Here is a 27069-nt window from a genome sequence, read left to right on the forward strand (position 1 = left end):
ATTCATCCAAAGGCCAACCAGGGGCAGGAACAGTAACACCCAGGATCCACAGGCAGCCAAGTGACACTCAGAGCCTTCCTGAGCTCTAGCACTCACTTCTCAGCCCCGACAACCACCTTCTGCAGGGAGCCAGAGAAAGGGGTTATGGTGGTCACTGTGGCCTGGGAGCAAATGGGCAACAAAGACCGCGAAGTGCAGAGCAGTGTGGCTGGTGGGACAAGGAGGACTGGCAGCACCAACCTCCTCCCCCAGGACAGCTGTTGGAGCAGGGAGGTCAGAGAATGACCCAGAAACCTGCTCTTCCTGCAGAGCATTCTCCATTACTGCCTGGAGTAGGCAACAGCAGGCAGCAAGATCTAGAAGAGATTCTGGGCCTTTAGGCAGAGAAAAACTTCACAAATAACTGAGGACTAGTGACTGCATTTTCATTTAACCAAACCCCAAATCCAGCAATGTTTAATTGTTAAAAATCAGAGGAGTATCAAGGGGTAGATAAACTAAAGTGCCATTCACAATTACCATCATTCAAATATTCTCAGGGGCATATTTCAATAATTCTTCTGTTCCTGGCTTAAAAATGATGAGAATAGTTTCTATTTTCAATATCTGGGCTAGTTTGTTTTTAAAAAATAATATTCACGAAATGCACAGTTTATGAAATGACTGAAGAATCCCAGTTTTCACAGTAGAATCAGATTTCTCCTCCTATAATGACATGATCATTCTCAAAATTCATCCAAGGACTCTGCTCAACTCAAATGGCATGATTTTTTTTTTTTTTTTTAAGATTACTATAACTTTGGACTAGGAGGGCAACAAAAAAGGGACCTTTACCACTGAGACATTTGTCATGTTGGTTTTATGGGAAAATTTCCCACCAAAAGGCAAAAAAAAAAAAAAAAAATGAGCAACATCATTTTTTATAATTACTTAGCATGTAAGTTTTCTGGTCATTCCTAGGTATTTTGAGCCACTATGAACAGGAGCCAGCACTGAGCTCCACAGCAATCCACCTTCTATAACTTGAGGCCTTGGTGCTTCTTCACAGCCATAGCTGCCCAGGGCATCACACATGCCATTGGGAGCTGCATAATTTGCATATGAGCAAATTCTTACACCAGAGCTTTCTTTTATTACAGAGACTTCAAAATCACATTTTGTCTTAAATATGCCTGCCAAGAGATCAAACCTCCAGTGCTCCCCAACAAACACAAGTTAAAAGGGATGGTAGGATGACTGCACTCCCACGCTGTCTCAGACATAGTCTCTAAACACGACAGAATTCTGCAACGAGACTTAAAAGTGGAAAAGAAGCAAACTGTGCACACACCCTCAATCCTCCGCCACCCCCAGTTTAGCAGCTTGACCTCAGTGGAGCAAACCGAGTCTCTGTTATTCTAGTGTACAACAGACACGACTTGGGCGGGACACGGTACTGAAGCATGCACCAGGTCGTAGGGAACAGAACTCGGTTCCATTAAGTGTATATTAAATAAATCCTTGTAGTCGAGTAGAAGTCACAAAACAATTGGAGAGGACAGGTCTGTAGGCTCAGCTTTTCATCCGGGTTTCTATACACCAGCAGCCAGATTCACAACTGATAGACATCGCACAGGAAAGATGTGTGCAGGGAGAAGAAATCATCGTCACACTTAATGTGTATGTTAAAAAACAAAAATGGAACCAGATATGACCTCCGCATAGTACATAAAGTGCCTTCAGAAGTGGCGCAGTTAGAGCAGGAACCGGTTACTTTGCCGCCGTTGGCAAATGCACACCCGGAGGAGACAGAACGGATCTGGCTTCCGCAGTTTCGAATCAAGCAATGCCAAGTTTCATTCAAAATGTCTCTATGACAGACAGCAAAGGGGAAAATATAATAAAATGATGACTGTACAGCAAGGAAGGGTTAAGTAATTTCTCCAATGAGAAATGATAGTCCAACCCTGCCTCAAATGTGTTATAGCACACACAATTACTTCTAAGGAATAATGGTGTGATTCCTTTCAAGTTAACACAAATGTCATGCTATGTTACAATTCTCTCAGCCTGTAGCTATTACCTAAATAAAAAGAAAGTAATATCCAGTTTATTTTCATTCTGAGTATGGAAAAATTATCATTATGCCTAATGCTTTATTTGAAATTCTTTCAAAAGTACTTGTCTGTGGAAGGCTTTTGGACAAAAGTGAGCCTTCCAGTTCTAATAAAGTAGAGGGTGGGGGGTGTCAAAGTACTTCAAAAATAAAAATGTCATTAACATTAAGCTTGGTATGAAATTCAAATACAAAAAAAATATGCTCACTTTCCAAGTACATGAGACATCTTTAATTGTAATGAAATAAAATCTGAAAATCGGTCTAAATCATTTTAAAAAGTAAACATGAGTTGTAATACTATACCTGTGGAGTGATTAATTCCATTCATTGTCATTAGAAAGTATGCAAAATATTTATTAAGGGCTTTGCCTGCAGAGGCACAACATAAATAGAACAAGTCCTCCTGAAATGTAATTAGTGTACACATCAACCAGTTGAGGATTTGTGGTGGAAGAGGTGGGAACTCGAGCTGGGACTGGGTTCCCGCATCTGAACTCGGGCAGGGCCCGGGTGGAGGCCGGGCTCAGACAGCACGTGCAGTGGTCTCTGCCCCCTGCTCTGCAAAAGTCTGTTAGGCAAATGCAAAAGTGCAAGGGAACTTGCTTGATGGACAGCCCCGAGTCAGAAGGCCTTAATCCACCCCTTCAAATCCCTGTGCATTTTCCACGGCCATGAGAAGCTTCTCTCGTAAATCTTCAAAGGTTTCATATGGAGGTAAGTCAAGGCGATTAAAGCTGCAAAATGAACAAACAGTGTAGGTAGAAGGCCACCATTATCACCCTTTAGTTCCAACAGCACTTCCTAGATTTGGCTAATGGGACAATTGGTGTTTGCACAAGGGAATGAAAAGGTTTTAGCCCCAATTCTGAGTACAAAATAAATAAATTTTAGCTATGAAACTGCCCAAATCAAACAAGCTATATAATTACCAAGGAGAAAAATACTTTTCTAATAGTCCATGAAACCTATGCTAAAGGAGCATTAATGTATGCTCCAGGGCTGCTGATGCAGTGAGGCTGTGCCCATTTCTAATGCTATCACTTATTCTCCACTAGGCCTGAGCCAAGTGCAGGTCTATGTATGGACTCCTTGACTTTCATCACAAGCCTTCAAGGTGGGCAGAGTGACCTCCAATCTGCAGATGTGTCCTGAAAAAGCAGTGAGGCACAGCCAAGGTGCTGTGGGCCCTACTCCTAGGAAAGCTGGGAACCCCAAAGCAGAGGCCAGGCTACTTGGGCTCCAGAACGCCAATGACAGGCTACTTCTGCTAACCAAAGTTACACAAGCCAGTGAGGTTTGCAGAAAAGAGCTGTACCCTTTAGGACAACCCCTACACATCAGGGGGCTTCAGTTGGGGGCGCTGCAAACCACCCTGGTGAGAATGAAGTCTTCAGCTATGTGGATGGCCCCTGCAGGCATACTGTCTACTTGTTTATAGAATTGAGTTCAAATTCTGGCTCGACCACTTACTAGCCATGTGACCTCTGGCAAATCACCTTCTTTGGATCTGTCTGCTCATCTGTGAAAAGGGGAAATTGCTCATTGGGTGTTGGGAGGGTCAGATCTGAACACATGTCAGGTGGGCCTGGAGGGCAGCAAGTGTGACCAGTGTCATGGTTCACTCAGTAGATGATGGTGATCCGTGTTGTTATTCATTCAATATTTACTCAATGTCTGTAGAATCAGTGTCTGTCGGGACTGCCGATGTGCATCTGTCCTGAATGTGGCCACACGCCCTGGCAGCGGCTCATGATCTTTCGAGGAGGGCTAACATTCATGGAGTCTGCTGTGCCTGTCCTCCGCACTGAGCCCTGGCACGCCCCACCCCCGTCAAGGAAGGTAATGCTTCTCCCCTGCTTTACAGAGGAGGAACTTGAGGCACAGGGAGGTGAGGTAACCTGCCGCAGGCTGGCTCTGAAGCACAGCCCTTGACCCACGCATGGATGCCTCTACTGTGAGGGTCCACACCATCTGTGCTTAAAGCTGCCCCCACCCCATGCTGACCTGACTCCAAGTATAAACAGAGCCGCTTTGCATGTTTTAAAAGCTAACCACTGATCATCAGCAGCAGAAACAAACGCACCTCCATGATGGGCCCCACTAACCCTAAAATGTTTAACAGGCCCCACTCAGATTTCATAGCAGCTGGTAAACAATGAGTGTGCAACACTGTACTTCCTAAATGGCACTTTTCACAAAGGCACTAGAAAGTGCTTTCCACAGAATGTGGCTCTTTCACACCGGAGGCTCATGGTCCAGGGTCTGCAATTCCCATAGAGTCTGAAGACCCACTCTCAAGGATCCGTGAAGATTTTTTTTCCTTTTAAAAGAGGCCTATATGGGATTCAAGTTTAAGAAATACTGACATAATGGAGAGAGGAGGTGAAGAGAGGAGTATTAAGAGCTGAGGTTCTAAGCCTCAGTTTTCTTCTCTGTAAGAATGGGTCACCATGACCCAAGTCTTTGAACTGTGACAATTATGAGGGTCAGTCAGATCCGGTGTCTGGGACAATGCCTGGAAGGTGCTAGGTGCCAGTTACTGTTGAAGGACCTGGCTTGGTCTGCCACAAGGGAGCTGGGTGACAGGAGTCAGTCCCTGTCCTCAGCAGGCTGTAGCAGGCTAGGGTGTGTGGGCCAATGAGATCATGAATACAGCAGGGGGGTCTGCGATTTCTATTAAAGAGTCATTTTAAACCTCTGAGGAGCGACTCTCACAGAACAATGAAATGAAGCCCCATGAATGTCAGACACCCGAGAGGGGCATCCAAGGGCCAGCTCTGTCAGCTCTGCTCACTCTGCTAAATCAGATTTTCAGTTTGCAGTCTGTGCATTTTATGTTCTCATGGAACATGGAAGAAATGAAACCTGTCCATGGCGAATGTCACGGCGGAACCATTGCTAAAGTGGCCATAGAGTTCCTGTTCCCACCACCGGGGCCTGGCGGGAGGAAAGCCATTCAGAGTACCGAAGTCCTACCTGGAGCCAGGAAGAGCTGTTTGCTGGCTTTACTTTCATGACACAGAGCCCAGAAAAATCAGCTTTGGGAAGAGGCAGTTGGGCTCTCTTCCTCCTAGGTAACCTTTGCCCTTCCTAAGTCTACCTTTAAAAATGAATCTTTGAAAATATTTTTTTCCTTAAAGTCCCACTGCCCAGGCCACATGCCACACCAACCAGGTCCTATTCTCTGCAAGCAGGAGCTTGGCATCGGTGTTTTTAACATCTTCTTTGTGGTTCCACTGCACAGCTAAGGTCAGCGGTTTGAATCGTGGCTCCAAAATTGAAGTTCAACAGTCAGTTACCTGACCACGGGGTCACAGAGGGGCAGGGACTAAACAAGACAAGGGCTGTAACCACAGCAGTGGACATGGTGTAGTGAAGGAAGCTGGCTATTTGTAGCAGAACTGAGTTCAAATCCTGTGATTAGGGAATCTGTGGACTGTGTATTCCTGAGCAAGTGTCCTAACCCCTGAGGAATGATCACAGTGTATCATGAGGTTGTCATCAAGAGGAAAATTGCCTGACCCATGGACGATGTTTCTGCCCAGTAATTTACTAATTTATAATATTCACCCTTACTGGTGCTTGAGACTGGGAGTTCTGCATGGATACAGCTGGTTTCTGGGGCTTGGCTCTGTAGGGCCACCTTCCAAAACGAGGCTGTCGGAACCCAGAATGCTACCCTGGACTCCGATACTGTTCGGAATAAAAACTCTAGACTATCAAAACATGTTTCCCTAGAACAAAGGCCGAGAACCAGGACAATGACTGTTCTGGATATTTACCACTTTTAGGCTGGACTCGGCTTGCTTCAAAAAGGCCTGACAGGCAGTGACCACACTCACTCCATTCAGAGTCATATGAGTGGTATGAATGGAAAAACCATTCTTTTCCATACAGAAGGAAAATACCTTTCACAGCCAATGTTTTATGACAAGTTCACTTTTATGACGCTCCCCTATCAGGCCCTTCCCTTTAAAGAAGCAGCTTCCTGTAAGTACGTGGAAGAAGACTTTACCTGAATCAGGAGACATGCTTTACAAGGCTGGTGAGATTTATCTGGCAATAAGGAAGGGAAGAGAAGACACATGTGTCTGGGGAGCGTCTGTGGCTCATGTAAGTCCAGTGTGGTCAGTGCAGACTGGAAGCCCTGCGGCTCACTACTTCCAGGAGGCCCACACCCCTGCTTTCTAAGGAGCAAGAGTGAAAAGCCTAAGCAGAAAAACCAACACAGGGACATGAGCTCGGATTAGCAAGAGGTCTCTGTATGTGGTTTCACAAACCCACTGGGCCAAGGCTGTGTGGGTGCTATGTAACTCTTCCAAGGAAACAGAGGCCTCCTTCCTACCTGCAGCCTGACAGGGTCTCCTAAGGGTGTGGGGTGCCACTCCTTGCCACCCTGGGTCATGGGCCACCTACAGACTTCTTAACACTCTTTCAGCCATGATCTCAGTCAATTCTGGGGGGTCATGGGCTACTAACATACACTTTTGAAATTAAAGCTTCTATAGGAAACTTTAACCTAAGTTCCAAATGACCTATTTTAGGTAGAAGCAAAACCCAGCCCTATTGAGAGGCTCACAGCTGCCACACACCTAAATGGTGAAAAGTGAAATCTCTGATCCCTAGAAGAGTCAGGGAGGTGGGGTCTGAAGGGAGTCCTAAGAACCTGGAGGCCTTGGCCCTTTATGTGCAAACACTCTGGGCGGAATCAGATCATGCCTTCCAGTTCTGTCGGTGTTTACTGCAGTTTATGTTCTCATCACGACACTGACATTTCACTCTGAGCTCTTTCTGGGTAGGAAGTGCAGCACTCTTCCTCTAGGCTGGCGTCACGCAGCCGAGTTGTGCAGCACACTGTGGGCTGACACTCCAGCATTGGGTCACTTACCATGTGTGAGCTCTGGGCAGCTTTTCAGGACTGCCCCATTGCTCTATTGTAAACAGCTGAGGACCATTGGAACCTGGACAGGAAAGAAGACGACATATCAGCAGGGCCTGTGGCAGCAGGACAGAGCTGCAGGGACATCAGAGAAGAGGGAAGACAGGAGGACAATGGCCACTGCTGGGGCAGGGCTTGGGGTGACTCCTGTGAGACCACCTTTTGCAGGGGCACAGTACTAAAGGCTGGGAGCATTGGGAGTGGCACAAGCTCATGGCACAGACTCGGCTGCACCTGCCAGATGGAACTGCCCCAGGTGCAAGCGGCATAGCAACACCTGCCAGGGCAACAGCAGTAGCCCCTACACTGGGCCCAGCAGGTAGATCTACAGCTGCTTTTGGGGAAATGAATGTGAGCTTCAACATGCAGTAGCGAGAGTGATTTCTTTCAAGTGAGCACTGAGGAATTTCGCCCCCTGGAGGCGAGGCATCCTTGAGAGAATCACCTGGTGATTCTGGAACCACATGGGTGGGAAGGGGAAACCTTGTTTTTAAAGATATACTAAAAAAACTAAACTAGAAAAAAAAAGAAAAAAGGAAAAGACAAAACTATGGTTCTCTTCGCAAACTGTCCCTTTCCTGAGATAGAAGCACCTATCTGTATCTACACAGGACCCTATGAAACCCATATGAGCATGTGAGCATGCAGGCCTGACAGGGCTTCCTAGCCTTGGCAGAGGCCTCAGGGGGCAGAGTGTCCCTGGCCCACAGGAGTCATGGGGCTAGAACCCCACAGGAGAACTGGATCTGTGCATGGTGCTCACCATAAAGTTCGGCAAATCCATTCATGGGTACTCGGGATGTTCCTGTGACAAACTGCAGTAACCGGATCCGCTTCTCTGCATCCATCAGAAGCACAGCCTATGAACAGAGGCAGAAGGCCATCATGTCCCCCTGTGACATGCAGCACATGCTGCTGGAATGCGGGCAGGCAAATTTAATCTTATTTATATTGCCATGGAGGAAGACCTAGACAGTTGACCCTGAAAACAGAGTCAGTGTTTTTATTTTATTTTTTTTTAAATGGCTACCACAATTCCAGCCTTTCTAATCTTAGTGACTGATCACCAGGTCTTTCTTCTTCTGCCAAGAGGCCAAAATAAATGATATAAAAAGCAAACTCTTTGATGGCATCCAGCTCAGGTTTCTGAGTTTGAGGCTTGCCAGCTCCCTCAAGGCCAATTATAAATATAAGTGTTCCAGAATGGTCGACACAAGGGGAACCCAGGTGATGAGATAGGATTGCAGACTGCAAATTCCCCAAAGATAACATTTTATGAAAAGAAGGAAAAACAGAGGCAAAAATAGGCCTCTAAAGCCATCTGTGTGATGTTTCATATCTGGATGTTGCTTGAACTGCTATTAAAAAAACATGAGGGCTGGGGTGGTGGCTCAGTGGCAGAGCGCTTGCCTTGCACCTGTGAGGCACTAGGTTCAATCCTCAGCACCACATAAAAATAAACAAAATAAAGATACCATATCCATGTATAACTAAAAAAATAAAAAACGAAGTCATAGGTGACTGAGACTTAATCTAGGATTTGAAGATTGTTTTATCTTTTCCCCATACTTCTGCTGGTACTTGAAAAACAATAAAAATAATTTCTAATTAATAATAGAAATAATTACTGTTAGAAATAATATTAATGACAGAAATAATTTCTGATTTTTTTTAAACTTTAGAAATTATAATCTCTTTAAATTTAATCAGTCTTTTTTTGGTGGGGGGTGGGGTAGTTTGTTTTTTTTTTTTTTAAAGTTAGTTTTCCATCTGTCTGAACAAATCCATTTCTATTTCACTTCCCTCTTGAGCCGAACAGGTGCAAACGTTGGCCCTAAGATAGTAAATCAATTTTTATTTGCATTTTTGGTTGAGAGATGTAAAGATCCAAATTGGAACTAGTTTAAAAACAAAACAAAACAAAACTGAGAAAACAGTTTCTTCACAGAAAATGGCATCTTGGACAAGTCAGCCCTGACAGTGAGTGTGTACCCTGAGAAAGCTCATTCGATTTCCACTTCTAGAGTCAGAACTCTGGAGGCCACTGAACTCCTTTTCAGATTCACCTTACTCAATGGATTCCTCAGAGTTGCTTTAACAGGTGGTCAAGGAAGGACAGTGGCCTTTCATGAGGATTCAAATCTCATGCTGTGCATTACAGAAATTCTGACGGGGCCTCTTCCCTCCCTAATGGTCCAAGTCCAAGCAGACCCTAGCATCCAGCACCAGTCCTAAAGTCAGGACAGATGAGAGAGACCGCTGGTGAGTCCTCTGCCCCAACTCGGTGGAGCAGGGCCTGGCCGCACTGGGCTTACCTTCCAGAACCACTGAATGACAGGGTGGTTTGGGCAGTAGCCATTCTTGTAAATAGAATGCTGTCTCCAGTCGTTCACATCGACGTCACCGAGGCCGCACATGAGCAACTGTTAAGGAAATTGACCAGATGTAAGGAAGGCAGGGCGTGAAAGCTGAACACATCATACACTAGGAAATTACCCTTTTGTCGCTGTGGAAAGCGAGCCTGTTAGTGACTCATGAAAACCAATGAATGCAGATACGTGTTCCAAACTTCCCCTGCCACACTGGGTCACAGAGACAGCACAGATAATGAGGGTGATTTGATTCTAACCCTCACCCAAGGCCATGGCATTTCAAACAGGAATTAAGGACACCACATCAGTCACCTTCCTCCTCCCCCAAACTCAAGCACAAGGATGGTGGCCTTCCACACCCTGTTAGCATAGGCATATCACCTGGCTGTCTCCTTGAGAGGTTATTCATCTGAATATGTGAAACTTTCCTTACCCACCCCCAAATTAGTATGGGTGACAGCAAGAACTCATCTTCCTCAGATTGATTAAATCAGATGAGGTCAATTGGCCTCACCCATCCAGAGGCCCATGGAGCACAGACACGTAATGAGGCAGGCAGTCTAAGATTTGCTTTGCCTATCATGTATTTCTCCAGTAAAGGTTTATCATAGACTAATGAATATGATTCTTCCTGCAGAGGGACTAGAATAAAACAGAGAGAACTATACCCAAAGCCTGAAAACTGAGTTCCTAGGCCTGACTGGGCTCACACCTTGCTGGGTCCACCTGTGAGGTGACTCGCTTCTCCCTGCCTCAGAGACTCCACCTGCACAATTCCAGGCTCACAGTGCATGGCTTCTAGGACACCATTAATCTTGAGGTCTTCACTTTTAAGGTAAAAGTACAGAAAGCCAGTCCATTGAGGTGTCCTGGACAATGGCCGAGCGCCATCACCAGCTTGGCAACAGACACAACCGCCTTCCCTCCTCCTCTGTTTCTCTCAGCAACAAAGGGCAAGATATTCCTCTGGTTTTCAAGTTGCCCTCTTTCACCTACACCAACCGCAAGAAGCTAGGAGGGACACTCATCAAAACACCATTGCTGTTTTTCCTTAATCCACATAAAGGATGTCAAGTTCAAGGAGATCTCTGATCTACAATCTCCAGGAGATGCTCACAGCCCAGTCTGAGCTCAAGTTCCCCATTTATTACCATAGTGGAGATGGGGAGGCAGGCGGGATGCCGGGCCAGCCTGGCCTTGAAAAGCAGGGTGCCGCTACAAACCAGTTTTTCTCTCCTGGTGCCACGAACCCAACCCAGCTCAGTGGGGACGTTCCACAACTGCCCGCTCACGGGCATGGGCGCTATGGTTAATGACTTTTTCTATCCATTAGTCCCACATCAGATAATGAAGTGCAAAATAGAATTTATCTCAACTTCCTCAGTAGGTCATGACAGATTAGAGAATAGTCAAATATCATTTGTAATGAGAGATGATATTTAAAAATTTTACATAAAATGTTTGTAATACCAACCTCCAGCTCATTTTCATCAAAAATTTTAATCAAATCGATTGGAAGCAATTCTGTGAATCCCTGAAAGGATAAAAAGAAAAGAAAATCACCCTAAACACTTTTTTTTTCCTTGAAAAAGACCCATTTTACAGAAAACATAAGCTCTTTTTGGTTGCTTAGGTAAAACTCATTCCTTATTGATGATTCTTACGTCAGTGACAGTATCTAGTTAACCATAGTTCCCGTACAAACTGCAAAGTCACAACACAAATTCTTCCCCCAAGTCACGGAGTCTAGAAGGTTCTGGTAGTTAATATTTAAAACCCTATGATGACATGGGACACTGCAGGCAGGTGAATTGCAAAAGCCATTTATGACACAGCCATTGTGAGCCAGAGAGTACAAGCCATGGACACACAAGACACACATTTAAAAATAACGTGAAGGTATAGAGATGAAGCACAAGACGGGAGAGGTGGGGGTGTGCAGACTGGTCTGCTGTCTATGCTGGGCACACCCCCACCTCTGAGCAGTGGCGTGAGGCAACACTGGCCTCTCTGTGCTGGGAGAAAGCTGGGCTTTCTCCACGTGGTGGGGCCTGGGAATCTGTGTCCTGGGGTTTCTTATTTAAATAAAGTCTGAAATGTGCCCCTGTCAAGACTATCCTCACATTTTATGTCCCTTGAGACCCGAGTTTTTGTGTTCTGCTCCGTAAGGACTTCCTTACTCCTAGCAGGTACTGGGCTAGGGTTCGCTGAAGAGCTCTGCTACCAAGAGAGCCGCATCTATTCTTGGAAATTAAGTGCGGTTGGAGTTTCTTCTATTGTCTTTTTATTAAAAAAAATATTTTTTAGTTTCACATGGATACAATACTTTATTTTGTTTATTTACTTTCATGTGGTGCTGAGGATTGAACCCAAAACCTCACATGTGTGAGGCAAGTGCTCTGCCACTGAGCCACAACCCCAGCCCTCTTCTATTGTCTTTTAAACAACGAACACTCAGATTTAAATAAGGATTTCACTTTTGGTCAACACGGAACACCTCTTACAGAGAGGAACCCCCTTGGCCTCTGCTAGGGGATCTTCAGAAGGGGCCTGGTGACAACCGCAGCATTGAGCAACTGGATCTGGGAGGTGCCTGCTTCCTTCCTTCCCAGGGTGGAAGTGGGCACAGGTACTAGGTAAGACCCCACTGACAAAAATGTGCCCTACGTGTACCTGAACAGGAGGGCATCCCTGAGGAATTTCAAGACAGGCATAAAGGAGGGCGCAGCCACCAAAGGGGAACACAATGTCCCAGGAAGGAATGGCTTGATGGGAAACTGCCCTGCTCGTGTTCAGCCCAAGTCCTTAAACTACTTCGACCATGGCCTCACAGTAGTAGGTAGACTTCTCGTGGGTGCCGCCTGACACTTCTAGATGATGGCTCTAGCTCAAGGGTGTAAAAGGTCTTCTTGAAGCACAGTTAAGACAAATTGGAAAATCAGAGAAGCAAAGCAAGAGAACTCTTAAAAAAAAAAAATGGCGCCACACTACTGAATACCCTCATCCTGGAGACTGGTCAAGGTGTGAGGTGGGCAGGGTGGCTTTCCTTGGGGTGTCCCCACCCTCCCAGTGACTCAGTGCATGGTCAGCTCCAGCACACCTGCAGGAGGCCCGCCATCCTCCCTCAACCAGGACTTGAGGAGCACTCACCTCCAAGAAGGCGTTCATTTGCTTCTGGACCCTGTTCACAAATCTCCACTGGATGACTAAGCTGCAGAAGAAAAGGGCACACGCTCAGCCATCTCCCTCATGGCCAGGGTTCGCTGCTGTTTTACAATGGGGACTGTGGCTCCTTAGGCAGGGAAAGGGACAGAAACCCCTGTAACAGTGGGGCAAAAGGGGTCTGCTGTTGTGCACCCACTGTTGATTCAGGAATCTGTTCAAGAAGCCCTGGGACACCCGTGGGGAATATAAAATCCCACTGAGGATTTCCACAGCGTAACCGACCCCCACCCCACCTTACTTGATCAAATCAAATGTCACCGATACGTGAAGAAGGGAAAAAAGATCATGAGGGACAAGCACATAGGTATGTGTGTACCATACACACATATCCACACACCCACGTGCATAAATATAGATGTGCTTTTGTAGAGGGAGTACATTATCATGTGCACCAATCCTTTAATACCAAAATTTGGAGGAGGAATTGGAAGACTCTCAAAGTAACTGAAATTTATTAAAACCATTTTCCCTGTGACAGTGTTCTGGGCAGAACTGATCACAAAGCAAATCCACTCTGGATTTCATTAAAGACATTTTGTCCTCACACAGGGCTGGTGGCACCACAGCAATGGCCCCCGAGGAGCAGCCTGCATATCCCAGTGCTCAGTCACTGCTTATAAAACTGGGCTGCAGTCAATCATCAGCCCAACACCACCTTCTAGCACCAGAGTGCAGGGCCAGGGAGCAGTTACAGATTTCGATTGTACTTTTTTTTTTTTTTTTCCAGTGAAGCTAGCTGAAACCCTGGCAGAGCCCTGGCTCTCACTACATTTGAACCCCAGGATAATTATCTGCAAAGAGTGATGCACCACACACACACACGTCAGACTCCTCAAACTTCAGGTCTTAGTGTCCTGGGCTGGAGCATTTTAAAAAAACTATTCACCATCTGTACTTTCCCAAGGAAGACAATGGTGTTACCTGCTAAAACTGTCAAAGATCAGAACAAGTATGCCAATTAGTGTGGACAGGGAAGAGCTGTCGCATCTTCTAGTTTATTAAGCAAGGTTTCAACTTGAGAGTAGAGAAGCCTGTTGTGGGATGGTTCCCTTCTCCGGGTTTCCTAGTAGAGACTGCAACACTATTTCTTCCTAATCAGGAAGCACAGGTTTTCTTTGCAGATCATAGTTAAAGATGCTGAGACCCTCAGACCATGGTTTCAATGCAAGCCCCTTGATTAACTTCAGGTGAGAAGAATGAAGGGCACCAGCTTGTTAAAAGACAGGAGTGCTGTACACAAAACAAGCTCAGGCCACTGCTGTGACCCACAGATGGTGGAAACTAGGGCCCCAGAACCAAATGCTGCTGCACTGACCTCATCCCTGCACCTGGCAGCCTGGAGATCCTTGGAAGAGCCCAGAATGGTGTGCTTGAACCACACAGTGATACCCAAAATGACAATGTAACATACCCAACCAAAAGACCTTTTGCCTCGTACAAATGACCTAGGACTGCTTAAGAGCTGGACTTCCAAGAGAACTTAACATTATTCTACCAAACCAGAGAGACCAGGTTAAGAATATTACAAATATTAGAAGCATTTCATTATCCTTATGCATGTGAAATTCTTCCTAATCCATTCTAATTATTTTCCTAAGTTTTCATTTTGAAAAAGAAACCAAGAGAGAAAATACTTTATCTCTGGTAGTTGCTTATTTTACCTAATTAGTTCTTGCCACTGGGTTCCACTGTTGCAATTCTAAATTTTAGATGATACCCATATACTCCAAAAAAGAAAAAGATATTTGTCATATCTCTCAACAATTACACCTTTTCTCCCTGCTCTCCCCTTAATATCTGAGCTCACTGAAGTCACAAGACAAAAATCTCCATTCCATATTCAACATCCCACATTCAACCAGCCCAGGTCAAAAGGAGCTCCCATTGTGCAAAGTGACTAAAGACCAACTGAACACATATGAGCTGCTTTGGCAGGGGATGTCAACCAACTATGTCCTTCAATTTATTACCAGAAATATTTGTAAATATGTGTATACGTACTCGATATATTCCCTTTTGTTTTCATTTGTTACCATTATCTCGGACCCATTGGGCTTCAAATCCACTTGGTATGTCTGTAATCAAAGAGAGAACAATCACCATAATGAAGTTATTTTGTGTATTAAGTAATATTTTGCTATAAAAGAAAAAAATTATTCAAAAATATTTCCCAGAAAATGGGCTCTGTGTGTATGAGAATGTCTAATGAGGCTTTGAAACTGCTGAGACGTTACACACTTAAAGACGTTATCATTAATGGCAATTTATTTTATGGTTTTAATTATCCTTCATACATTAGCAACAATGGAGAAGAGCAACATTGTTCATCTGCTATTCATTGAGAAATTAATTATGTTGAAAAGAAAAAAGGACAGAGTGCATGCATCAAAACCAGAGAGATCCAAATTCTAATACATTCTGTTTGTTTCTAGAAATTAGATTTTATAGTCATAAAAAAAAAGGATGCAAGGAATTTATTGCAAAGAGGCAAAAGACAGGGACTTTAAAATAAGAACACAGGGAAGAAAGCAGCTTGAAAAGCCAGGCTGCAGACAGTTATTTGCACTAGGACACTTGTTGCTCTCTGCCCCACGGTGCTCTCCCTCAGAGCAACCCTGGATGAGGGAACAAAGCTGTTGACATCAAGCCATCCCTTTTCTGCTTGGTGTTGACCCAGCCCTGGCTTCATGTCAGTACATGTGATGCAAGACCTAGCACAAGAGAAGAGAGGGAGATGCCTTTCATTTAAGAATAAAATGTTGATTCTCATTGGAGGAATTTTCAAACAAAGAAGGTGGGAAAAAAACTTACCCCCACCAACTCCCCTGCTAAAAGACAGCCACATGGATATTTCCGGGGGATCCCTTGGAGTCTCCTTCTCCACCCACCCAGCTGTATTACAGAGTCAATCAAGCCTGCGGGAAGCTTTCCATAGCAGGTATCTGAGTTCTAGCCATAAGAGGGATGGGACTCCAGTGTGTACACGAATCTTTGCCCAGCCGAGTTGCTCCATCCATCTTCCCACCCTGCCTTGCACACCCAGTCTTGTCTCCTAGTCTTTTCTGTCTTGATTTTCACTCCTGTTCACACTGGGGTGGCATCGTCAATCGCATCCATCGTTGTATTTTTTTCCTTTTCCCTCTTCCTCTGGGAAGGGATCTCACTTTTCCACCACATGACTGAATTCCATTTTCTATAGTGAATTCAACTTTTGGCCTGATGCAGATTCTAACTCTATTCATTTTCCTCAAACCCTTCCAATGGTTCCACCTCCCTTTCCTGCTGCTGTCCTCCAGCTCCTGGCCTGTGGAGGGTGCCATTTCTCACCTGGACGATGGTGTAGGCATATTTCCTGGAGAACACTTCCAGTTTTTTTTTTTTTTGAGACCTGTGGACAGTGTTCATTTATACCTTCTGTACTCGTTTTCAGTGTCATATTGATTTTTCTTTTTCCTCCATTTAGTCCTCCTCTAAGGTTGCCTGCTGTTCCCTTCAGGAATGGAAGTTTTCTACCTGACCCACACCACTGACAGGTTAATAATCCAAGCCCATCACTTGATACAGGGCAGGCTTTCAGGGCAGCTCAGCTCTCCCAAGACAGACTCTTCCTTCCCCAGCTCTGGAACAGTCTAGGCAGGGAGCATAAATAACACCCACAACCCCTGGGCTAACACTCCTTCCAGGACTCACCCTTCCCTAGCTCTGCTTACAGGGGCCCCCAGAGAGCCCCTGGAGTTGTGAATTCCAGGGTGATACTGAAGGAGAGGGTCAGCCGCAGACATGGGGAGACATCTCTGCTGCCTCCCAAGCAGCACCCTGCATGACTCAGGAATGTGCACCTCTTCTCCCAGCTCACTGCAGGCAACTCACTGAGGTCAAACCCTTCATCTCACGTTTGACTGCCCCTTAGCCCAAGCCAAAAAGGAACTCATACTGCTGAAAACTGACCAATGAAGTTACGTCCCTAGGAGGAGCCTGAGCTACTGAGTGTGGGGAAACGGTTCTCCCTAACTGCTGGCCAAGTCCAATTGGTCCAATTCTTTTGTGAGGTAATTTGGCAGTAGGCATCAAGATTTATATATATATATATGTTTTTGGGATTTATATCAAAGGGGAAATTAATCAAGAATATAAATGTATATTCCAAGATTACATAGCTTGCATGACTATCCCAGGATTTTATGTTCATTTAGTAAATACTGATGAAGGCTAAATTGCCTACCAACAGAACATGGTTAAAAATATATTGTACATCTAAAAAATGGAAATCTGTCATGTTAATGGCTACACTTAATATTTACTGACATGGAAAGTTATCTGTGATACACTGTGTTGAACACTATGGGCACAGTACAATTTCACTTCCATAAAAATGAACAGAAACAAAACTTTCATTTGTGTGCTTACAGAGAATAATTTTAAAAGATACAAATCAAAATTTAGCCATGATTTTTCAAGATAGTGGAGATAGGTAATTTATATGAATTTTAGATATTTTTATTATACAGAATTAATTTTTACAAAGATAAACATTTTTTGATCAAACCAATAAAATTGTGAAAGAAAAAGAAAACCAAGACTATTGATGCTAAATAATGTGGCCACAGGCAATAGTCTGTGGTGCCCATTCAGTGGCAGAGCTGATTCTGCTGGTGGTGAAGGGTGTTCATGGGTGGGCCTGGGAAGGGTGGTTTGCTTGTCTTCACCCTAAGGCACTATCCTGGAGCGAGGCCCCCAGGTCCCTGTGCAGGCTTCTCAGTTCAAACCATCAGTGGTGCTGACTTCTGACCCTTCCTGGGTCTTCATTCCTTCCCCTGTGGGGCCATTCCTGTTGACCTCGTCCATTTCCCTACTCTGTTAAATACACACTTCCACCATGACACTGGCGTTCTGGGCCAGCGTTGTCAATAACTTGGGTCTGAAGTCCTGAAGAACATAAGACAAAGGACACTAACACGATGCCTGGCATGCAGGAGGTGCTCAATAAGTGCTTGTAGAAAAACTCCTATTTTTTTTCTTTAAGTTTATTGGCCTGATCATAAATTTCTCTCTTCCTCATAAAGACCAGAAGAGCCAAGCCTGATGGTGCACACCTATAACCCCAGCTACCTGGCAGGCAGAGGCAGAAGGATCACAAGTTTGAGGCCAGGCTAGGCAACTTGGCGAGTCTCTGTTTCAAAATAAAAGTAAAAATAAAAAAAAAATATATAAAAAGGGTTGGGGATATATGGTAGAGTACTTGCCTAGCAGATGCAAGCCTGGGTTTGATCCCTAGCACCAGAAAAAATATAAAAGGTCAGAGGAAACAACGAGACGATGTGTGACCCTCATAGAAGCAGACACCCCCTTAGCTGAGAAACAGTTTGGATCCTATTGAGCTTGCTGGACTTGGGCAGAGTGAAGTCTGTGTGCTTCGAAGACTCCATCCCTGGGTGCTGAGCGCTAGACCTGGCTCCCTGCGGTGTGTACAGCCCTGCAGGACGCAGCCTCAGGGGGCAGTCAGAGCCCACAGCCCCTGCCCTGCCATCCCTGGCCAGGCCTACCTCAGCTGACAGTCAGGCTTCCTACAGACAGTACTGAGGTCTCTGTCACCTCCTGCCCGACTTCAAACTTCCTCAGCTGCATCTGTCTGCCCCTTGACTGACCTGATATTAAGAGCACCACTCCAGACTCCAGGTCTGGGTGGGTCTTCCTGGCTCTGCCGTCCCCTTCCTCCACCTCACATTCCTCATTTTGATCTTTTCACTCGCTCCCTACCCCCAACCCAGTGTTCTCAACCTTTACTTCATCACAATCCCCACCTGGATGACTTACCTACATCTGTGACATCCGAATACGTGGATCTAAGGCACACTTGTGCTACATGCTACAGACCCTGGGGTGGCCATGAGCCCTTGCAGCATCTGAGATGACCAATTTTCTTCCTTTTCTGATCCCCCCCACCCCGTGTGGGTGTGTGGTGCTGGGGACTGAGCCCAGGGCCTTGAACCTGCTAGGCTATGCAAGAACGCCACCATTCATCCCCAGCCCTTTTAAAATTTTGAGACAGGGTCTTGCCTTGAACTTAGAGTCCTTCTGCCTTGGTCTCCAAGGAGTAGTTGGGGAGATCACCCTGTTGAGAGAGCATGCTTCACCTGACAGTCTGGGGAGAAATTGCTGCCCCCTGCCTCCTGTAAAGCTCCTTGAAGACCCATGCCCCAGAGCTTCTCCAAAGCGCCACATGGATCTGCTTTGCCAGTGCACAGTAAAGCACGATAACGTGCATGTGTGCATGTCTGAGTCTTGGGTGCATGGTTGGTCTTCTTGCTTAGTGTCTGACAACCACTCAGATACCAAAAGTTCTCCAGTGGCAACACAATAGGCCCCAGAAATCAACAGCTCCAGATTCTCACCAGCCAGAGAAAACAACCTGCACAACAATGACAACAGCTGCAACTCTGTTACGCGGATCAACAGCTACCAGACTTCATGGTCTGACACTTCTGATTGTGAAATGAGAAAGGGAACAGCTCAGAACCCCGTGGAAGCCTGTCTCTGTTTCACCATGGCAACTGCGCTCCCTCCACTCCGTGGAGAACATGACTTTTCTTTTGGTATGGACCTATTCATGTTAGATCAACTGCAGTGCCTGGCCACCAGTTCTGCAGAGGGTGGAAAGAGGCAAGAGGCCTGGACAGATGTCTTGCCAGTGCCTGCAGTTTTGCTTCAACAACTGACGTGTGAGTGTCTACCATGTGCCAGGCACCAAGATAATGGCAAGTGTGCAAGAGAGGCAGCACACAGCTGCCATCACCAAGAGGAAGTCTGGCAGAGACAGATGTCACACACATACTCAAAGAAACGCAAAGTTCACTGTGGTGCGCACCGTTAGGACGACACGAAGATCCTCTGACGTACATGGCCTGTGGTCAAGAGCTAGCATTCCAGAGAAGGGATGTCTGCTCCACGAGTGGGAAGGAGATGTTCCCAGCCAAAGGAAGAGCAAGAGCAAGTCCTGAGGCAGGAAGCAGCTGAGTGGGCTCCAGGCTGCCAGTGGGCTGACCCAGAAAGTATGAGAAGCAGGTCCATGGTACTTCTCTGGGGGAGGAGCAGGCCGCCCACACAGGGCCTCGTGGGACAAAGGGCAGACCTAGAGCTTTACCTCAGGGACACTGGGAAAGCCCTGAAGGTTTCTGGCAGGGAAACAGCATGATGGTTTTACATTCTGGAAAGACCACTGCACCATTATGAGAGGCCAAAGTAGAGAGAGACTGGCAAAGAGTCTCTGGGAAGACAGCCGCTTGGACTTGGGGGCTAGTGGTGTAAAGACAGGGAACAGATGGGAGGAGCCATGAACAGAGCTCTGTGGGGGCTGAACAGGAAGAGAGAGACCAATACCTGGCAGCTTAATTCACTCTAAATTCCTGCCCAGAGTGGAAAGTAGATACATGAACCCCTTGTTCATCAGGTTAGCTCTCTGAAAGGGGAAGGCAATAATTTGACAAATTGAGCACCTGATCATCTCCTGGGTCTGTGCTGACTGTGTCTCTCTACCCGATTCTACCCAAAGCCAAAAGACCCCATGGCATTAAAGGAGGTGGTTCGGTTGTTTATAGTGAACAATTAGCATCAAGTATAATGATAAACAGAATCTCTATCTGAAGTCTACTTAAAACTACAACATCCTCTGTTTAGTTTTCACTTATTAAATAGAAAATAGTTACATCCAACTACAACTAAAGAAAGTTTCCCAGCTCGTTTACTTCAACCACTGACATGGCTAACAGTTTTCTGAACTACTCTGCGTACGCTGGTTTATGTGTTTTTCTCTTGAGAATACACAAAGAGGCACTCGTATGCATGTGACACACAAGATTCATTTTGTCTTTGGTGCCATCCTTTCCTTCATTTGTTAAAAGTGATCTAGGAAAATCATCTATGTGCTACTCTCTTTTGGGGGACGGGTACTGGGGATTGAATCCAGAGGTGCTTAACCACTGTGTAATACCCCCAGCCCTTTTTGAGACAGAGTCTCACCAAGTTGCTGAGGCTGGTCTTGAAAACGGGCAGTTAAGACTCTTAAATAGGGACAGCTTAAACAGAAAGTGTTGTGGGGTTAGTTCACTTTCAATAATCTCTGAGGCAATAAAAAAATAAATCTATTTCGTTTTCCATATGGCAACCCTGAAAATGGGCTCTATGACCTAATTAATTTCACGGCCATGCAGCTTTGGTCCTGGAGATGGGAAATATCTCTGGGCTTTGGTCAGGAGCAGATGACACCTGAAGTCCCCTGCCTCGATCTCAGGGAAGCATCATTACTGGACAACCACCAAGTCCCAAGTTGACGCTTTCAGGTTTCAGACAAACACACCCTCCAGGGCCCAGGACGGTGATGAAGACCCCAAGCAGGCAGCTGTGTCTTTGAGAGTGACTTTTATGATGAATCCAGCCTGATGGCCACATGGGAGCACAGCAAGAAGAACAGAAGACAAACCCAAGCCCACAGATAAATTCCAGCAGGACAACAGAACTACAAAGCAGAGAAAAAACCCTGTGCCCTCAGCATGTGTTTACCTCGCAGTAAAACGATCACACTATCACTGAATACCTCAATGCTAAGACCAAGGATCGGCTTTGGAGAACAGAGAGGCTGATGCATGCTCCCGAGGCCTCTTGAATGTCTAACTTTGTGGGGAAGAGAAGGGGCCGTAACCAGGACTTGGCTTCCTGGGACAACAGGCAGGTGCTGCCACCGTGAGATGATAATGAACACCTGAGCTCTGGGTGGCCCTCCTTAACTGTCCAGGAAAGCAGCGATAGAGCCTATGAAAGAGACGATATTCTTTGAAAGCCAAAGGGCTCCTGGTGTCTCCTCCACGTACCTGCCCAAAGTTCTCTTCATCGATGCAGAACATGAGGTCCAGTTCAGTAGGATCATTTTCTAAGATCCACTTCAAAGAGTTGTAGTATTCACTATCCTACAGCAATGACACAGAAAGTACAGAATTAAAAACACAAACTCATCCGACTCCATTCAAGTCCTTTTAATATAACTCCATGCTCAAGAATTTACACTGTTCACTAATGTGATGGTGCCTGCCCCATTCCAACCCACCCTCCCCTTTAATTTAAAAGGGGAACATAACTTTGAGGGTTAACAGGGGTTTGCAGTTGACTCCTGTCCTCTGTGAAATGGGTAGAGGATGCCCACTGCAGAGGGGGTCAGAGCAGCTGGACTGTTCAGGTCTACAGAACTCAACATGCACACAGCAATACACTCCCCAGCTTTTAAGAGTGAAGATAGAGGAAAATGGGAAGGACAGAGATGGTTCTAACTGAGCACTGGTTTTACAGATTCCATCCGTTCCTGTGCTTTCATGGACCTCTGCAAGTTAATTAAAGCAAAAAGGGAGGCGACTCTGATTTCAGAAATGAGTAGGAGCGCCATGGGCCACCAGCTCTACTCTGCTCAGGCCCAGGGTCTCTACTGCTGGGGACAACCAGGCTCTGAAAAGGCCAAGATAATATGCACACTGCATCTAAAACACTGTCACCACAGAGTTCAAAATTAGACTTAAAGAGCAATTTCTATGTCCCTTGCTTCTTTTTAATGTAGCAATAACACAAGGTGAGATCATAAGCAAAGGCAAAGACTACAAGGAGAAGTGAGATGGCACCTAAGGCTGTGTCCCCAGCCCAGTCCTGACAGCATGCAGCAGGGGCCAAGGCCTTCTCTCCTTTCCTACTGTGAGAGAAGCAGCAGCTGCTCAGTCCTGGTCAGCATCAAGGACACGGCTCATGTACCAAGGAGTAGAGGGGACAGTCACTACACCCACCAGCAAGACTGAGGGAGGTCCTCAATTTAAAAAATAAAAAAGGGGCTGGTGTTGTGGCTCAGTGGTAGAACACATGCCTAGCCCGTGAGAGGCACTGGATTCAAGTGTCAGCATCACATATGAAAAAATATATAAAATAAAGGTCCATCGACAAGCAAAATAAATAAATAATTCAAAGAAAGAAAGAAAGAAAAAAAGACTGAAGAAGGTAGAATTTCTAACTCGGGCAAAGCTTCAAATACCCCATGTGAATAAAAGATGCATCCTGATGGCCCCGTGCCTATATTGGCACATGGACAAACACCTGGACATTCCAGAGGTAGAAAGTGGGTACAGGTAAATTGAAAGTAAAACAGAAGCATGAGTATACTATGAAAACAAAGTTGGCTTTGGCTTTTGTAGAAAATCCTATCTATTCTAACATGGCCAGTTCCAGCAAGATTAGTGAGTTCAGTGCAAAGTGAAAACCCAGACCACCCTCGGGAGGCCCTTACCCTGACTCTCCCATTCTGGGTGGGCACTCATCCTCCACAGCTAGCACAACTGCATACTCTTCCTATAGTCCTGGCCTTACCGTGATTCTGAGGTCAAGGAACAGAGGACAGGGAGGAATCTCTAGGCACTCTGCACTAGCAGGATGGAAGACAGGCTACAGTGAGGTCTCCAGATACCTCTTAAGTGTAATATGTTTGCACAAGTCCTGTGCCGGGTAAACGGGGGTAACTGGACTTTGGTGTATCTATCCTAAGTACCATGACCCCAGGAAAACTGAACAGTGATTCGCTTCTTACAAAAATTAGGGAGATTCATCAATTAATTTCTGCTCCCTGTTGTTCACACTGAACAACACCCACAGCAATCACTGTGACTTTGAACATGGTCTCCAACACTCATCCATAGGGCCCCATGATGGTCTGTGTCTACTCACCACAGATTCCATGTCATTCAGAGTTATCTGCTTTCCCAACATCATCTTGTAAAATGGTCGAATGAAGAAACCTAAAATATGGCAAAAATCGGGTTTATTTTCAAGTCCTTGAGGCTGTTGTACAACAGAGCATGAAGTAAAAGATTAACCCGTTTTCCAGTTGAATGAAACCAGGATAGAATAATCAGGAACCTTCTAGAGTAACCCAGAACCAGTAGGGGAGGACCTGGAAAGGGGGGCCTAGGGGGAAGAAGGTGCTGTCCCAACAGGCATGGTATGAGAGAGGACTGAAATGGCTTCTGGAGGCCACCAGTGAGCCCCAAGTCAAGCAGGAGTGTGCATGCAAATGAGGACATGGCAGAGGAACCCACTGGGGACACGTTGGCTACTGGTCAGGGTGGACACACATGGTGTCCCAGGCCAGAGAAGGGGCTGGGCAGGTAGAGCTTGTGTGGGGCTGGAGGGAAGGGCTGATCCCAAGAGCAGTGAAAAGTCGCTGAAAATCCAGGAAAACCCCACGTCTTTCAGTATGATTGCTCGGGCAGCAACCGGAGGAAACCTGAGGAGAGGGAGGCTGGGTCTGCACACCATTCCCTACAGTGTCGAGGACAGGGACTTCAGGGAATCATGGCAGAGAGGGTGACTCTTCCACCACGTGGACATCCCCCAGCAGGGACCTCCACAAAGGAGGGAGCATCACATGCCTCCTCGAGTGGCCCTGGCCCCTTCTTGCTTCACCCGCACCCCAGTGCCTGCAGCACGGGCCCATGTGCCTCTGGCTTGGCACGGACTTAGGGTTGCAGACTCCGGGATACTTTGGTCAGGTGAAAGGACAAAGCCCAGGGCAGGGGCAGTAGACACATGTGCAGAGGATGCTCTGCTGATAGGCATTTGCATTTTTAAGAAACTGAAGACCTGATGATCATGCACGGCTGTGGGCTCTGTGGCTGTAACTGATGTAAGCTGTGACCCACTGGCAGGGACCACTCAGCCATGGCTGAGCTCCCTGTCTGTATGGCCTCCCTCCATTATCCCGCCACAGAGCTTTGCTCCTGACCAACCCAAGCTCTTCTGACACAACCCCAGTGTTTGATGCTCACATGTGACAAGCCTCAAGGAAAAGTACTCCCAGCTGGTCTGTTTCTCCTCTGAGCACTCAGTGTACCCCACGCCCCCCTGCCCTGCACCCCTTTTGCCTACATGCTATTATTGTGATTCTTCTGCTTTTGATTTTTTTTCCTCGCTAAAATAGGAGTTCACTGAAGTCAGGATCAAAATCAGTTAGCAATTAACAGTAAAAATATATCATAAAATATATTAATTATTTATTGCAATGCAATTAACATAATTCCCCTGGAAATAGCTCTCTCGACAGTAACTGAAATGTCAATCTCTAATCTTAATTTCTTTCATTTTCAAACATTTCACACCCAAGTTCTTAAAAAATATTTCTGATGTCTCCTCACTGACGATTTCTACAGTGGCCTCTTAGGAGCACTTTTGAAATGACTTTTGAAATCTGTATGATAAGCCATAGCCAGGCAGGGGGTCTGACCTGTAACTTCTCTAAGGTCTTTTGAAATTCTCCTGTGATTTACATCTCTAAATAGGATGAAGTGATTTTGTGTCATCTGTCTCAGCAGGGACTCTGGGGTTATAATATTACTTTGAAATTATTTAGTCTTTTCACATTAAAAAATAATTCTGGGGACAAATGGAACAATGGCAGGATATTGATGGATTAGATCATTTTAATTAACTTTTCAATTAGTTTTTCCATCTGTCACCAGATCTAGCTCTCACTAAAGAAAACTTATTCTGGCAAACGTACAAAATGCATAAATACAGAATGTTCTGTGCTTCACAATTAAATTAAAAAAATTTTTTTTTAAAGCTGAACACAGACACTCTGTCTTCAGTACCCAAGATGACACCAGGAAAAAGATGACCGTTATGGGTGAAATATAAAAATTATTCACTGCATTAACGAGAAACAGCGAAGCTTTTACTTATAATCTGTGGTGTGAAAGAACCTAAAAAGAAGCATGGACAGCAATGGTCCTGTTCTTACAGCTTCAAGATTTCTTAATCACTTACCATCTAAGAGTTTCCCATGAAATACCGCCAGACCAGCAACTCTTCCAATAAAAGTGAAGTAGGACAAATGATCTTCATTACAGAGGCCCGAATTGGGATTGATCTGCAGTGTGTAGTTGTCCCTTTGGGAGAAGAAAAGAGAGAAATAAGGCCCAGTCATAATTTTAAACAAGAAACCCAGGAAGCTGAATTTTTCTTTGCCATTTGTCATTCAGTTCCTGCCGTGCTCTGGCAAAGGTCCTGCACCTGGTGGGAAAAGGTGTGATGGGAGGCTGGGACTCAGCCTCCAGTCAGCCTCCTCTGGGCCCAGCTGCCGAGGCCTGCTCATGTTGACACTCAAGCCAGGCAGAGTGAGAGAGATCTTCAGAAGCTGCTGTTTTCCTACGTGGGGTCCATAACAATGTCAATTTCTATGGTTCAGCAAGTATCTGGGGAAGATGAGATGGGCTGCGTGATGAAGGGGCTGAGCAGGGGCTCTGACAGCACCCACCCTTCAGATCCTCTCCATGACAGAGGCCAACTTATTCCAGAGGCTAAAATTTTTTTCCCTGTAGGACCCACACTTGGTTAATATAACCATCACTCTGTCCTGAAAAGCCCTCAAAAGCACCAGGCAGGACCCAAGTATCTCAACAAGGCAAGCCTCAAGATGCACCCAATGGTCCTGCTTTGATCTAACGATGAGGAGGATCAGTGCTTTTCAAACTGGACTGCCGGGACAGGTTCCTCCAGGGTCATCTTGGAGAATGTGGGAGAGAGGTGAGGATCTTGCCTCCTATCCTGCCCTCCACTTCAATGGTTTCCATCCATTACACAATGGGCTTTTTCATGGACTCAGTAACAACCACCAATACCACTGGGCAATTCTTGGCGAGATCAACCAAGAAGGATGTACTGAGGTTGTCTTCTAAATGAGCTCCTAAGAGACAGGTGGCCCGAGGAAGCATCAGCAGAAACACATGTTCTCCTAAAAGCCCAGGACCGATGCTCAATGCCTCTTGGAAAGGGCCACGACTATTCTCCTGGTAGCTGAGGTCAGCCTTCGACTTTCAAGGTTCCTCAGCCTGGAGAGAAATGGCTGGCCTTACTAGTGGCCAACATGTGTTGAGAAAGCAATTCAATCTGTCTCAGTTTTCCATGCCTGGCAGAGACGAAATCCTAATGCAAGGGGCAGCCTGGTTCTTCCCTTACAGGACCAGGGTAGGGTCCTTTCGTGTCCCAAGCATGAGTTCTCAAAGTCTTCATAATTTGCCTTTATAAGTACGACTTCAGAGACTGTTCTTGTTCATGTAATGACGCTTTCTGAATTCTGACTCTGATGAATTCTCCTCTTGAAATAAAGGAACATTACACATAAAAATTGCCTCTTGTTCCTTACCATAATTACCCAACACATTTTCAATTTCAATTCCAGGAACCCAACAGACAAGAGAAGAATCAACTTTAGGTGTTCATGGAGTACATTATTTCACCAGTTAGAATGAGAGCCTGATCCAGACTTGCAGGAGATGGCAGGATGGGGAGGGATGGAATTGGACATTGATTCATTTCAAATGAGTGATTAGCTTATCGTCCCATTGAGTTCAAATCCA

General features: G+C 45.7%; 1 protein-coding gene across 7 annotated transcripts in view; it reads right to left on the reverse strand.

Annotated features, from left to right (window-relative positions):
* Positions 1 to 773: 773 nt before the first annotated feature.
* Nedd4l (NEDD4 like E3 ubiquitin protein ligase) overlaps positions 774 to 27069 on the reverse strand; it is a 304979-nt gene continuing 278683 nt past the window's right edge. For all 7 annotated transcript variants that reach the window (XM_076836530.2, XM_076836529.2, XM_076836528.2 and 4 more), the window contains 10 exons: positions 25478 to 25599; positions 23381 to 23451; positions 21499 to 21594; positions 14636 to 14709; positions 12560 to 12620; positions 10884 to 10943; positions 9353 to 9460; positions 7801 to 7897; positions 6987 to 7059; positions 774 to 2832 (listed from right to left, as the gene is read on the reverse strand). In XM_076836530.2, coding sequence (XP_076692645.1) covers positions 2730 to 2832; positions 6987 to 7059; positions 7801 to 7897; positions 9353 to 9460; positions 10884 to 10943; positions 12560 to 12620; positions 14636 to 14709; positions 21499 to 21594; positions 23381 to 23451; positions 25478 to 25599 — 865 coding nt within the window. In that variant the 3' untranslated portion in view covers positions 774 to 2729. The remainder of the gene's footprint in view (positions 2833 to 6986; positions 7060 to 7800; positions 7898 to 9352; positions 9461 to 10883; positions 10944 to 12559; positions 12621 to 14635; positions 14710 to 21498; positions 21595 to 23380; positions 23452 to 25477; positions 25600 to 27069) is intronic.

This window comes from Callospermophilus lateralis, chromosome 17, assembly GCF_048772815.1.
Source record: "Callospermophilus lateralis isolate mCalLat2 chromosome 17, mCalLat2.hap1, whole genome shotgun sequence".
NCBI lineage: Eukaryota > Metazoa > Chordata > Mammalia > Rodentia > Sciuridae > Callospermophilus > Callospermophilus lateralis.